This window comes from Ambystoma mexicanum, chromosome 3q (genome assembly GCF_040938575.1).
Source record: "Ambystoma mexicanum isolate Mex_15411 chromosome 3q, UKY_AmexF1_1, whole genome shotgun sequence".
Classification (NCBI taxonomy): domain Eukaryota; kingdom Metazoa; phylum Chordata; class Amphibia; order Caudata; family Ambystomatidae; genus Ambystoma; species Ambystoma mexicanum.
The window spans coordinates 85,601,878-85,616,808 of record NC_090926.1 but is presented as its reverse complement, the minus strand read 5'-3'; the positions used below and the strand labels follow the sequence as shown (position 1 = coordinate 85,616,808).

General features: G+C 47.1%; 1 protein-coding gene across 1 annotated transcript in view; it reads right to left on the bottom strand.

The window, feature by feature from the left end:
• RAPGEF3 (Rap guanine nucleotide exchange factor 3) overlaps positions 1-14,931 on the bottom strand; it is a 764,587-nt gene that overhangs the window by 354,351 nt on the left and 395,305 nt on the right. Inside the window, exons 7-8 of the mRNA XM_069653198.1 lie at positions 4,363-4,447; positions 9-69 (exon numbers count right to left, since the gene is read on the bottom strand). Coding sequence (XP_069509299.1) covers positions 9-69; positions 4,363-4,447 — 146 coding nt within the window. The remainder of the gene's footprint in view (positions 1-8; positions 70-4,362; positions 4,448-14,931) is intronic.

Genomic DNA, 14,931 nt, shown 5'->3' with positions numbered 1-14,931 from the left:
GTACTCACAGACTGTTCCTGCATTGGCATGGGATTCAAAGACCAGCACCGAAGCCAACTCCCGCTTCACCTGGAAAAGAAAACTGACAGCTCACTACAGGCAGCTTACCAAGAGCTCTCCTTTCAGTAAATGCCGTTCCAAGCGAGAGATGTCTGCGAAGCACAGCCACACGGAAAACCACAATGCGGTGTTCAGCTACAGCACACCCCAAGAGAATATACAAGAAAAATCATGAGTGGAAATAGTGAAACATCAAAAATAGAACCCCAAGATAAAAATAAAAAGTGCACGGAACAAATCAAGAAAGCCACATTTAAAGTAAAGTGTCACTTAAAAATACCCAAAAGATAAGAATGTCACTGAACGGAAATAGTGTCCACAGTGGAAATCGTTGACAACATGAAAGATGCAGGGTCTACTGCCCACGTTTTGTGTAATCCTATTCCTGCGCCATGTTCTACTCTCTGTTTCAGCTGGTTTATATTTCTTTGCCAGAGGACGGTCTCCTGCTGATTCCGTTTGCTAAGAATGTGGTAAATATCTGCCATGATCTGTGCAGGGCACATTCAGGTTTAATGAACCCGCTTACATAGTTTCTCATGTTGTTTAGTCTCCACCAGCATTCGACATGTCCTGACATGGGTAGGTGCTCAGGGCTGCCGGATCTATGCAAAGTCCCCGCCTGCTCAAATGAAGTGCAGATGTGTCTACCTGCTTTGCTTCAAAGCAGGCATTCTGCCAGTCAAGGGTGGTTTATTTAACACATATCTGCGTCTGGTGCCAGAGAAGGATACATGCACATTGGAGTATCTCACGGGCAGGAATTCAGAAACAAGCATTGGCAATGCCAGCAGTTTGGGCTTTCGTACTAGCATGGGAATGGAACTTGCCAGTCACTTATGTAGTGGTATTAACTGCCCATTGACGGTAGCAGGTGAGAGTACCTGTGCATCTAATAGCACTGCCTGGAAAATGCCTAATACAAAATACAAGCAAACAATGTTGGCTTTGTCAATGCTTTTTTTTTTTTGAGGACACACATGGTACTTATAAATTCAGTGGTTGAAGGCAGATCTTGCTTAGACATTTGTATTACAAAAGTAGCTGTGTACAGCTTCAATTAAGTCATTAACTCTCAGAAGACTGCTTTGAAAAAAGACTGGCAGGCACGCAAATGAAAGGTTTGATAGTAAGGCTTGGTTAAAGTGAGCTGAAATAATTCCCATTGAGGAGGTGTGTTGGCCGTGGAGGGCCAGGAACTTGGAGGGAACGGCCATAGGGTTTAGCATGTCCATGGCTTGGCTAACAACCAAAAAACACATTCAAACTGGGTGTCCCTCCTCGTTTGCCATTTCTCCCTATCTGTACTCTAATACAATAGTTTCGGCTTATGGGGGGTTCCACCACCTAGCAGCCCAAACTAAAAATCACTTGATGAGAAGAGACAGGCATGTGTGACCAACTGAGAGGGAGTGAACAGTCACATTAGGTGGACAGAGCCCTGTCTCAGGAGAAGGATCATGGGGAGGCACACAGGCTTATGGGGCACATAGTAAAGCACACAATGAACCAGAATCCAGAGGCCCTAAAAGAGAAGCAATAATAGCTGGGGTCAGTAGAATAGGATACTCCTCGCTTGGGTTGAGATCGGATGAAGCATATAGAATCAGAATGGGGGCAGTAACCAGGCAATGAATGGGGGCTACAACCAAGCTCAGAAAGGCGTAAACAACCAAGCTCAGAAAGGGGGGCAGCAACAAAGCTCAGGATGTGGGCAGGAACCAGGCTCAGGGTGGAGGCAGCAACCAGGCTCAAGATGGGGGCATCAACCAGGATCTGGATTGAGGCTGCAACTAGGCTCATGGTGGAAGCAATAACTCGACTCTTGATAGGGGCAGAAAGTAGGCTCAGGATGGGGGCAGCAACCAGGCTCATGATGGAGCCATTGACCAGGCCCAAGACAAGGGTAGCAACAAGGCTCAAGATGGGGGCATCAACGAGTGTCAGGATGGGGGCAGCAACCAGGCTCAGTATGGAGGTAGAAACGGGCTCAGCCTGGGAGCAGCAACCAAGCTCAGGATGGGGACAGCAAGGAGGCTCATGATGGGGGCAGCAACAAGGCTCATGATGGGGCCATTGACCAGGCCCAAGACAAGGGTAGCAACAAGGCTCAAGATGGGGGCATCAACCAGTGTCAGGATGGGGGCGGCAACCAGGCTCAAGATCGGGGCAGCAACCCAGCTCAATATGGGGGCAGCAACCAGGTCATGATGGGGGCAGAACCCCGGCTCAGCACCTGGGCAGAAATCAGGCGCAGAAAGGTTGATGCCGCAACTAGACTAAAGATGGGGGCAGCAAACAGGCTCAGGATGGAGGCAGCAACCAGGCTCAGGATGGGGGCAGCAACCAGGTTCATGATGGGGGCTGCAACCAGGCTCAGGATGGGGGCTGCAACCAGGCTCAGGATGGGGGCTGCAACCAGGCTCAGACGGGGGGCAGCAAGTAGACTCAGGATGTGGGCTGCAACCAGGCTCAGGAGGGAGGCAGCAACAGGCTCAGCCTGGGGCCAGCAACCAAGCTCCGGATGGGGGCAAAAAAGGCTCAGGATCGAGGAAGCAACCAGGCTCAAGATGGGGCAGCAACAAGTCATACTGGGAGCACTCCCCTCTTGAGGACAACGGGCTTTGGAATGCTAATGGCCCCTTCCCAGTGAGCTGGGACTCGTCAGGGAAAGGGGCCATTAGCATTCTCCATTTCAGACTTGTGTCTGCCCCAGCCCCGTAATGAAAGAGGACTTCGAAGGAATAGGTTTAAAAAACAACCATTCATCATATTTCACGGAGACATCCTCCGTGTTTTACACTTTAAAAGGCACCCTTTTCCTCGTTTTCAGGAACGAGGATGCGTACAACAAGCTGTGTGTGAAGGCTGTATAGCGGCTGGGGGTGCATGGAAGCCACAGTTTCTCTGCGGCATGATAAACTGGGGGAGGGCGGTGACTACTCCTTATGGACAAGTCCGTGGGCTTGAACTCTGTGCAGAAAAGGAAGTTGCTCCAGTGGGGAGGACTTGTGGCAGAGGAGTGCTTTGATGGGATGAACCTCCATATCAGGCACTAGTAGACAACACTTGCTTTTTGCCCTTCTAGACTCCCTAGATACGCAACACCATACCATGGCTGCATTCTGGGGTCTCTGCATAAGCTCTTTCATGAGGCCTTTCCTAATTTACCTACTCCCCTGCACAAACGTCCATGTGCATCCTGACAATGGGCCTCATTCTATGTTTTCGGACCGCCAAACTACAACTCTGCAGGCGGGTGCGGTCCCGGCCAGTAGGTCAGACCTGCCGGGCAGAACGGCACCTGCCCGCAGAGTTGTCTCGGAAGCACCGGCACCGTTTGAAACGGTGCCGGTGCTTCCGAGTCCCCACTCGCATAGAGTCCTATGGGACTCTATAGGAATGGGGACTTAGAATTTACTGGCGCATGACATTCGGGTCACCTGGGGTTATAATCCCCCGGTGTTACCGGGAGGTCAGGTGCCGGTAAATCATTACGGGTTTGGCGGCAACCCACCTGTAGCACCAGCACAGTTACTGCCGGACCCGTGATGAGGCCATTGTGTTTTTTTTTAAGCACACTATAGAGCCAAGCAGCATAAGTGAGCGCAGTGACCGCGTGCCTTCCCAAGCAGAATCCTACAGTATTACTGTAGAAGTGACACCTGCCATATGAAAGGGTCTGGTGGCTGCGCTCTGGATTTGGATCCGTTACCCGTAGCTCGCCCCCTCTTGGGGACAGGTAGGAACTGCAGATGAAAGCTGCTAGAAGTTAGGCCACTGGTGGCAGCAGCAACAGTGAGAGTAAGCCATAGATGAGGCAGAGCCAGAGTTGCGGTAATTATCACCAACCTCCAAGCCACATACCTGGGTTCCAGGGCAGCATACGCCCAGCCTCAGCACCAGCGATTGGGCGAAGTGATCTAGGGCACGCTCTTCTGTGGGACCAGACATGTCAGAGCCTGGTGTGTCTGAGGAGCGCAAGTCCCAATGTACTGGGCAGGCGCTTCCACACCTGCGTCCATGGCATTTCTTCCCTCCTGCCCCTACTCCCAAGGGTTCCTATCTATTCTCTTTTGGTGCAGGTGTTCCCGCACCTGGTGTTATCCCCCAAACGTGCATGACTTGTCGCTTTGGTGGTGGCAGATCTTATCACGTCAACTATCATGTTTTAAGGGCACCCTGCGAGTTCCTTTCCTGAATATATTTCCGCATTTAACCCTACATTCCCAGTGTCAACTTCCTACTAATCTAGGAGGTACTCTCCTTATAGGTTTGCCATTCATCAGAATGGATACTGACCGAATTGGAGAGGTGGGAGACGGCCTTGATGTGCAGGAGCTCTTCAAAGATGACTTCCAGCTCTTCCTCTGTACGCTGGCAGGGGCTAAAACAAGGAAAAGGAACATCCGGTCAGATCATGAGCCTTTTACTTTGATTAGATACAAGATTTGCACAAGGTACGTAAGGCGTAGAAAGCCATGCCCAATAGTGGTGCAATTTTCATTGGAAGATGCAGGAGTGTTTCACTTGTTGTCAAAAGCAGTCAGATACTTTGGCCATTGGAATATGTTCAGTGTTGGAAATGGAAAAAATGGTCACTGTTATCACACCTGCTGCAGCTGAGATGGGGGTGAAGACAAGTGATGTCCTTGTCAAACGTATAAAAAACAGACAGCTAAAAAAAGGGTGTTTTATAGAAATGACTTGTGAACAGTGCAAATCAAATAAATAAACATGATAATATACAAAGTATTATAATGGTAACAGTTTCAGCAAACAGAATAAGTTGCAGCATTATTTGCGGCATCAGGAATGAAAGCCTGAAATTACCAGCATGCACTGTCTCTGGCCCTGATTCATGGATAATTTGTGCCAAAAAAACGGGATTTGTGCGCAATTCCCCATTTGTTGAACACGGATTTGCAGGCAGAATAACGCACAAATCCCGTTTTTTTTGCGCAAATAATGCATGAATCAGGGCCTCTGTGTTTTACAATTGAACTTGCAAGACTGAAAGAAAAACCGTGAAAGCAAATTGTATTATCGCGTGCTTGTAGTCATTGTTTCCCACTACAAGCATATTAATCCACACTCCCATTTCTAAGTAGCCACTCAATGTTTTGACTTCAGGCGTCTAATGTTAGTCACACTTTAAAATGCTTAAATATTAAATGAAATAATTTGCAGCACAGCTTTTCTGAACTCGGACTCACCATGGTGAGCAGGTGCAAGTGAATCTAGGTCACATGGCCAAAGCCCCGCTCACCTGTCAATCACTGCTAAACTGTTGGTGCCTTCCTGTGTGTTGCCCTTTTTCTCTTACTCAAGCAGCTCTCCAGCCTATTCTCCCTTTGCAGTTGGTGAGCAGATGCAAGTGGATTTAGGTCATGCGGTCTAAACCCCGCCCACGTGTAAATCAGTGCTAAACTGTTAGTGCTTTGCTTTTTTGCCACCCTTTTTCCATGCTTAAGCTGCCGCCCAGCCTCTTTTCCTTTGCAGTTGGTAAGCAGGTGCAAGATGACCTAGGTCACGTGGCCTAAGCCCCAGCCACCTTCTTAGCCCTGCCTCTTCCTTTCTGCTCGTAACTCAGAGCAAGGGTGTCTCTATACCGGCCATCTGAAGTGAAGGACGGATGAAGAAAAGGGCAATTCCTGTTTGGACCTGTTCGGCCCGGGAGGACCCAGGGCCTGAACCTCTGATCAGACAACAGTTAAGCACACACCAACATAGATTCTCTCCCTCCGTCCTCACAGCCCATCCCCACCATCACCCGGCAATGCCAACATCAACAATATTGCCCTTCCTCCTAGACATGGACTCCACAATTCAGAAAACTCACCTTCATCAGCCTCAAGCCCACCAGTATCCGCTCCCCATCCACAACAGCAGTAACACATAATACAAACCTTCAGGTCCTTCAAGAAATTCCCTGGGGAAGCCCTCATGTAAAACCTCACCAACACTCCACCTCACATTGACTGAACACCTCCAAATGAACTGTGACTCTACTCTAAGCACTCAATGTCACCCTCTCAACTTCCATTGACTGACATGTGCCTCTGAAACAATGCACCTGCAAACCAAATCCGTCAGCACCCTGGTACATGCAAGGACTCAACCTCAGCAAAAGAGTCATCAGGAAAAAAGGAAAAACCTAGCACTGCTTTAGGACCTCATCCAACCTGGCGCTCCTCAAGGAACTCTGAGCAATCTACCAACAACTACTCAACACAGCCAAGGCCTCTTACTATCAGAACACCATAGCAGAAGCGGACAACAAAGGCAGAGCCCTCTTCAAAGTGGAAAAGCACTACGTCAATCCACTACCCGACCCAGCCATAACACAATCGAAAAATCCACCACCATCAACACCTTCTTCATCGCCAAAATCAGCAAGATTTGCCAGCACATAGACACTTGCTCTTCATCCACAGATCCACTTCACGTCTCTCCTTGTGAAATCTAAAACACCTTGGACATCATTCAAGACTCTTTCTACAGAGGATCTACTAGAAACCCAAAGACACATCATATACAGACAACATCCCCCCACCATCCATCCTCAAGATGCTCCACGCAGAAGCTCCCCTTCCCTACCTGGAGATTATCAACATCTCCCTAACTCAAGACAACATCCCATCAACCCTAAAGACAGGGCAAATGCCCCCCCTCTACTTAAGAAACCCATTCTGGATCGTGACAACCTAGGTAACTATTACCCCCATCACCCATCTTCCCTATCTAGGTAAGATCATCAAGAAAGTGGTAGCCGTACAACTTCAGCAACACATCGACACCAACAATCTCTTGCAAACCACCAATCTGGGTTTAGATCCAGATGCAGCATGGAAACAGCAACCATATAGGTGGTCGATGATGCCCTCAACATCCTTTGACAACAACCACCTTTGCCTCCTGGTTCTATTCAACCTCTCGGTAGCTTTCGACACAGTAGACCACAAATCGCTCACAGACACCCTACATCAGTGCATGGGGATCAGCAACCCTGTCCTACGCTGGTTCAAGTCCTATCTCACCAATCGCCAGCAGTTTGTTCAGATGGACTCCTCTTGATCGCCAATTCTCCCCATCACCTGCAGTCACGCAGAGTTCCATCCTCTCACCAGTGAGATTCAATCTATACATTAAGCCTGCTACAAGATTTCCTAACCACACACAACATCCACATCCACCAATACACCGAAAACACCCAGCTTTACCTCAAGATCGACTCCATCAAGGATCCACAGGCTCAAAAGCTGCCTCTCCCTGATCCAGTCTTGGATGTCCAGTGCATATTTGAAGCTCAACCCTTCCAACATTGAATTTGTACTCCTCACCAACAACACTGAATACCCAGACATACAGACCTGGCTATCAAAAATGAATCCTGAGGGTTTCAAACCGAGCTCACCTTCTGTGCTAAGTCCCTTGGGTTCCATATCGACAAACATCTCTCCTTCAAGACACACATAGCTAAGAAAACTGACAGCTTGGTTTTTGCTCTCCCTCCCGTGGAAAGTAAAGCCATTCCTACCTTCGGACAACTTTAGATCCACCATTCAAACACTGGTCCTATCCCACTATATTGGGGCAATGCCCTCCTCGAAGGCCTCTTGTCATAGCCTTGTGCCCCGGAGAAGTGGCCAACACGTGGCCACATGCCTCATCAAGGCTCTATGCAGCTACAACCACATAACCCCAGCCCTCAACAACTTTCACTGGCCCCCAATGCATGCACAAATGCCCCTTCAAGTCTTGCTGCATCATTTTCATTCGCCCCCAAGTCACCCAGCTACCTTATGGAGAAACTCAGCATCTCCGGCGGACAGCGCACCAGCAAAAGCCAGAACATGTGCCTACTTGAAATCCACCACTGCAAAAAGGAGAGGACCAGAAAACAAGCCTTCTCTTCCTAAACCTGAAGACTATGGAACCTCATCCCCATCAGCATCAGACTCACCCCCTGCGCTCCTATAATTCTGAAAAGAACTCACCTCTTCAAGGAGTCTCTCCTCCTCAGCACCTAAGCCATCACATTCTCCCCACTCCACCTTACACACTAGACACCATCCTTGCCGGGGAATTACCAGGCCGGGAATCCCTCGCACACACGTACGTGCTTTCGTTTGTTCCTGGGGGGGGCGTGTTTGCCCTTAGCCAATGAGGTGGTTCAAAACGGGGAAATCCCTGCTCTAAGCGTCCCCATGGCTGGATGGAGGCTGCCTTCGTCCCCCCCCAACCCCCGGGGACTCAGGTATGTTTTTTTTTGTTTTCCTCCCCCCTCCCCTGTAAACTATCCCCTCCTTGCCCTCCCAACCCCACTTACCTTCTTTTTTCTTCTTTTCTCGGGAGCAAACGCGCTGGGAACAATTCTGTTCCCAGCACATCTGCTCCTGATGGCCACCATGGAAAGGGAAAACAGACTGTGTTTTCCCTTTTCCAGTGGCCATTTTATTTTGAATTTTTGGAATTGCAATGCAATTAGTACCCTGGTCTAACGGCCCGGGGTGCTAATGGCAATAAGCCCCTCGATGGTGGGCCAATACCTCCCATGTTAATGCCCCCGGGGCCTGTAACTATGGGCCCTTGGGGCATTATCTGGGGCAGTATTGGCCCGCCGTCTCGGGTCTTATTGCTACAGTAAATCGCTCTGTTGTCTGTATTCTTGTATACCTCTGCAAAGTGCTCCATTGTTTCTCGAAGCTAGCTCCGCACTCAAACACCATAAAAATAACATTGCTTATTGCAAAAGATCAACATATTGTCCAAATGCACGAATAGTATTATTAACAGTGAACAGAAAACCCATTGCATGATTGGTTGATCAGATAGCACTTTAATTGTGACCATTTACAAAAGAACAATCTAATGTTGAGCACGCTAAACATTCACCTAAATCAACTACTAATTTGTTCATCACTGCCAGACTTTGCAGAACTTTCTTTGACCGCAGTGTGCAGTGGCAATTTTTCTGTCTCACCCCCAAAGCTCTCTATTGCCATGGCATATTGTATCATGTGGTAAATACATTCCAAGTTTAATTTCTCATGAATTGGCTCAGCAACGCACTCTTTCTTTCTTTCTTTTTGGGGATGCTAATCCATCCCGCAATTCACCACTATCTTGCTTACCCATTGCACCAGCGCTGGTCTGTTCGCTACTCACATTTTCATTGCGAGACACAAATATCAACCTTGTCTGTGCTTTGTTCCCATCAATTTGTATAACGCAACCTTTTGTGATGTCATTTAAGACACAGGCTGTGTAAAACGTCTAAATCCTTACTGTTGTATACTTCATTAGTACCCGGCTTCAGGAAGTCACTTCAAATCTTTAGTCATCTCAGACAAGATGGCCCTTCTGGCCAAGGCTGGGCCACGGATTTCAGGGCATGAAAGAGGCAGCAGTGCGGAGTGGGGGTGTGCAAGCAATTATGGAGAAACCGCGTGAGAGGGGTGACTATTATTTAATACACATTGATCCACTGATTTGGTTATTTACCTGCTTGCAATGGAAAAGTGCCCTAAACACGGAAGGTATCAGTAGCCTTCAGGAAAGGATCTGTTGAGCTTTTGAAGATATCAGAAATGTCTGATCGTGAAAACATGCTTAATCATCAATGCCCGCACATCTCTTCATAGGGTGCTTCAGATGCTGAAGAGTGAACCCTGGCAATATGGCACCCTGACAGCATCAGGCGGCCAAAAGAGATGGATCAGATGCAATGGCCTAGACATTACAGCAAATTCTCAAACAATGGGAAGGGAAATTAAACAGCAAAAGAATGTGGACATTTAAACCATGGCTGAAGAGGTTCTGACAAAGGGACGTCAAGCCACTAGCCACGCCTTTCTGAATCGGGTTTGTTTGTTTGTTTATTTATTTGTATGGCGCACCTTACCCAGGGGCAACAGGGCGCAGGCAGAAGATAATTCGAAGCTTACAATGTTGCAGAAATATACAGTTTGAGGTAGTGAAAGAGATAATCATAATTACAGAATAAAAAATGTACAAGTCTTCATACATACAAAGTCAATATCTATGCAGGGGTAAATATACAAATATACAAATATGTACAGGGCTGTTAGAGGCGGGTACTCCTGAGAAAAAATATTCAGGATTATAGGAATAGCAGGTATGGAAATGTATACAGATCTTCATACATAAAAGGTCAATATCTATACAGGAGGTAAGTGTACAGATGTGTGCTGTAAGGGCTGTTAGAGGCGAGGGCGAAGTCGCGAACAAGGTATCACTATCTGTGCCTAGGTATAGAGAGTGCAGCTACATACTAGGGTTATTGGAGTTAAGGTGACTGATGAGGTGTCTTCTAAAGTGTAGATATGGTTGGTCAGCTCTTAGGTTGTGTGGCAGAGAATTCCAGAGCATGGCAGCTTTCACCGGGAAACTGTTCCCACCAATGGTGGAGAGTTTGAATCTGGGAATTATCAGGCGGTTGGAATAGATAGTTCTTGTTTGTCGGATGGAGGACTTTCTCTTTACCTTGTCCATCAGGTAGCTGGGGGCGGCATTGTTGAGGGCTTTATGGGTTAGGGAGGCCAACTTTAGTTTGATTTTGTTGTCTGTGGAGAGCCATTTCTGTTGGCGTCTGGTGGAAGAGATATGATCTCTCTTATTAATGCCGAGGGCAGCTCTCAAGGCATTATTTTGTAGGATTTGAAGCCTGTGGATAATGACTTTGTTAGCGCCACTATAGAGGGCATTACAATAATCGAGCCTAGATAGTATGAGTGCTCTTGCCAGGATCAAGCAGCTGTCATTGGATAGGAATGGTCTGCCTGCCCTTATTAATTTGCAGGTGTACGCAGTGGTGGATGCTAGTGAGTTGACCTGTTTATTGAATGACATAGTGGCATCTAGATAAAAGCCGAGGGTTTTTACTTCCCTGGATACTCTAATGAGATTGCCATCTATGTTGAATTCGGCATAATCAAGGCCTAGTTTGTTGATATTAGCGGGGGAACCTAAGATGATGAGCTCTGTCTTGTCATCATTCAGGCATAGGCCATGCGATGCCATCCATGCCTGAATGATGAGATATACCCTATTCACCAACTCTCTGTCCTTACTGTGATCCCCTGAAAGTGGGAGGAGAATCTGAGTGTCATCAGCATAGTTAGTGTAGGTGACACCCAGATGGTCCAGATCGTCAAACAGGGGTTTGGTGAAGATGTTATATAGTGTAGGGGAGACGCATGAGCCCTACGGGACTCCACAAGTAATAGGAGAGGGGTCTGCTGCTGCTGAAGGGGAGAAGACTCTCATGGTTCTCTCGCTCAGAAAGGATTCAATCCATTTGATAGCTTCTGGGGAGAAGTGAGCAGCTGAGTCAAGGTGTTTGCAGAGGACCTTGTGGTCGACGAGGTCGAAAGCCGCGGAGAGGTCAAGTAAGAGGAGGAGTGCTGTCTTGCCCTTGTCCCTCAGATCATCAATTTGGGTTTTCAGATCAATGAGGGCTGTTTCCGTGCCGTGTAGTGGGCGGAAACCTGATTGTCTGGAGCCTAGTAACTTGTGCAGTTCTAGGTATTTTTGAATCTGGACATAGGCGACTTTGTCCAAGATTTTCAGTAGGAAGGGTACCGTGGTGATGGGTCGGTAGTTAGTGGGGATGAGGGGATCAAACGTTTGTTTTTTGAGGAGGGGGAGCACCCAAGATTGTTTTAAGTTGGCGGGGATGCTACCTGAGGAGAAAGAGGCGTTAATGAGTTTAGAGATAAAGGGCGACAGGTCTCTGGCTGCGTCCTTTATTATGTGTGCGGGGCAGATATCGCCTTTACAGTTTGATGGTTTAAGGGAAAGGATGATTTTCTCAACCTCCAGGGCGGTGGTTTTAGAGAAGGTGAACGAGTTGATGTGTGTACTTGGTGAGGTAATGGGTGGAGGTATGGGAGGGTTAGTGAGGTTAAGGGAATCTTTTTTTAGTTGAATTTTGTTTTGTAAGGTGTTTATTTTATTTGCTAGTGCTTGTTGGATGTCTGTGCACCAGGTCTGGTTCTTAGTGCAGGTGTTGGGTGTAGCAATGGGTGACTCAAGTTCCTTCAGTATGGAAAAGAGCTCCTTCATACTTGAATTGGCATTGGCAATGCGGATGTTATAGGAATTCCGTTTGGCTAGGCAGATTTCAGCTTTGTAATGACGAGAAATTGTGTCAAGGATGGCTTTCTTTTCACTGGAGGGGCATAGTTTCCAATCAGCTTCACATTTTCGCTTTTTTAGGCGGAGGGCTTTGAGTTCGGGTGTATACCATTTGTTTAAATGGGTTTTTGGCTTGCTGGTGCGAAGTTTGAGTGGGGCAATTTTGTCCATGGTGGATAACATGATTTTGTTATATTCGTGGACTAGTGTGTTGGGGTCTAGATTGTCTGGTAATGCGTTTAAGGTTGGAAGGATAGCTGGGATGATTTTTTCTATTGAAATATTTTTCTTGTTTCTTGTGAGGCAGGGTGGTGCCAATGACACGGTAGTGGTAGTTGATCTAGAGGTCAGTAAGTTGAAAGAGACCAACGAGTGGTCGGTCCAGGGTAGTGGTGTGGTGGCGGTGATGACCGCTGAGCAATTAGCATCAGCAACCCAGTCTAGGGTTCTACCCTTCAGGTGGGTGGGTAGGTTGACTTTTTGAGAGAGTCCGAGTGATGATATCGTATTGGCTATGGTAGATGCATGTAAGTCTGCTGGGTCGTTGAACCCTAGGTTGAGGTCGCCTAGTAGCAGTAGTTGTGAGGTGGTTTTCGCATTGTTAGAGATTAGGTTGTGTAGATCTTCCTCGAATGTTCCAAGTGGACCTGGTGGTCTGTAGATCAGGTGGATAGTGAGGGATTGGGTGTGATTTATGGGGAGTTTGGCAGTGAGGGATTCACAAGACTGCAGAGTTTGGGTCGGGGCTAGTCTGAGAGCTAAGCTTGCTTTGGATATGATGGCAATGCCACCGCCCCGGTTGCCTACCCGGTCCTGCCTAGATATAGTGTAGCCGTCTGGGATGGCCAACATTAGAGATGGGCCTGCTGCATTGTGGAGCCACGTTTCGGTTAGGGCAATAAAGTCTAATTTATCTTTGGTAATTAGGTCTGCTATATCGAGGGCATGTGCGACCAATGATCTGGTATTGAGGAGAGCTCCTTTGTAGGAGTGTGCATCTGTTTTTACCGAGATGTTTGTAAGAGTGATAGGTTTGGACTTGGTTGTGGGGATAGTGGTGCCTTTGGTGGACCTTTTGGCTTCGCATTTGGAATCAGACAGGGATCTTCGGGGCGGCCCATGGAGTTTAGAGAGTCTGGCGCGAAGTTTATTGTTTCTTTCGGTGGTAGGGCAGGGGTGGGAGGCAAGGGTTTTGGGTCCTGACTTGCAATAATATCTTGGGTGTGAATGGTCAAGATAGTAACTAGTTGTGGGGGAATTGTAGGTGTAGGGATTGCAGTAGATCAAAGCACTATACAGATTGGCTTTCAACTCCTGATTATTAATTGACGTCGAATAATCTGATGGGTCATAGCTCCAACTGTCGAAAGTAATATACTGGTTGGTTTGCAGATTAGTGGTTCATAAGAGTGATTTGTTTAGATGTGCATTTAAATGCTAAGACTGGTTATAATATCAAAACATGCTACTATCTGAATAAGCAAAACGGCCACGAATGCATGAGGAAATTAAAGTTTGACTGAACGTATCTGCTTACTGAAATGGAGCTGGGAGTGTTTTCTATTTTATTGACTAATAGTTAAACTTTTTTTAAACTAAATGTATCAATATTAAGTTTAAAGGAGTTTGGCGTGGGGGCTTCTAGCCCACCGATGTTGCCACGATACTGGGAAGGCATAATTACTTTTGATGCAAGTCTCTTTTTTAAAATTATATTTTCGAATAAGATGTTTAGTTATTGTCATTACTATACACACTCAAAGCTTCTAAAATGAGCTTGACCTGAAACTTGGTGAGCTATTGAAAAGATTTTTTTATAATGCATGAACAAAGCATTTTCGGAAATATGTCTTACATAATTATGGGTGCGTTTCTTCTGGAGCATACTATGATGATCTGAATCACGACTACATAAAACTGCAGCTGGACATAATTTGATGAAAATGTGAAGGGTTTCAAACAGAGCACTTGAACACGTTTGAAAAGTACAGATGTATTTTTCTCATTTCACCTGAGCACACCAGCTGTGAATTAAAGGAATTACACCGACTGCATCTGTTATTTCTATTGCAGTTAGACCTTCCATTTCCATCCTCCTGCAAGGAGTTTTTCACAGATCAGTGACACTGAAACAGGAAGCCGCAGCATTGGTGACCTCTGATCCATAATGATTCTCTCATGCCTCAAAGACTCGGTCACATTCATCCCTAGCGGGTACTTACCGGGCTGAGGGGTGAGAGCGGAGGGGTGCTTGTTCCCACTATGGTGTCTGCCTTCAACCTCGGTTGGTACCTTTTTATACCTTTTTCTTGACACAACAGCCAAGACTGAAGCCATGTTATTCCAGGAACCGGCGGTATGGGATCACCAAGACCTGGCTCATACTGGCACGCACCAGCATGCGCAGTAAACAATGTGCTCCGGAGTTTGCATAGGAGCGAGGCCGGCCTTGTATTAAGGCTGGCATTTACGTAATGCCACCAGAGCTTTTCCACACCTCATCTCAAATCATTCTCTCGGTGAGTGATGATTTACAACCTTTTGCCCAGTCCAGCTTTCTTGTGCTCTTTGTCTCTGGCCTTCTGTTTTCGTCTTACTCGGCCTCTGGTTTAACATTACACCTGTTACAGTAATCCTTGTGTCACTCATCCTACCTCTATCCTTCCCTCTGTGTCTAATGCTATAGTCTGAGTATACATTCTGTTTTGC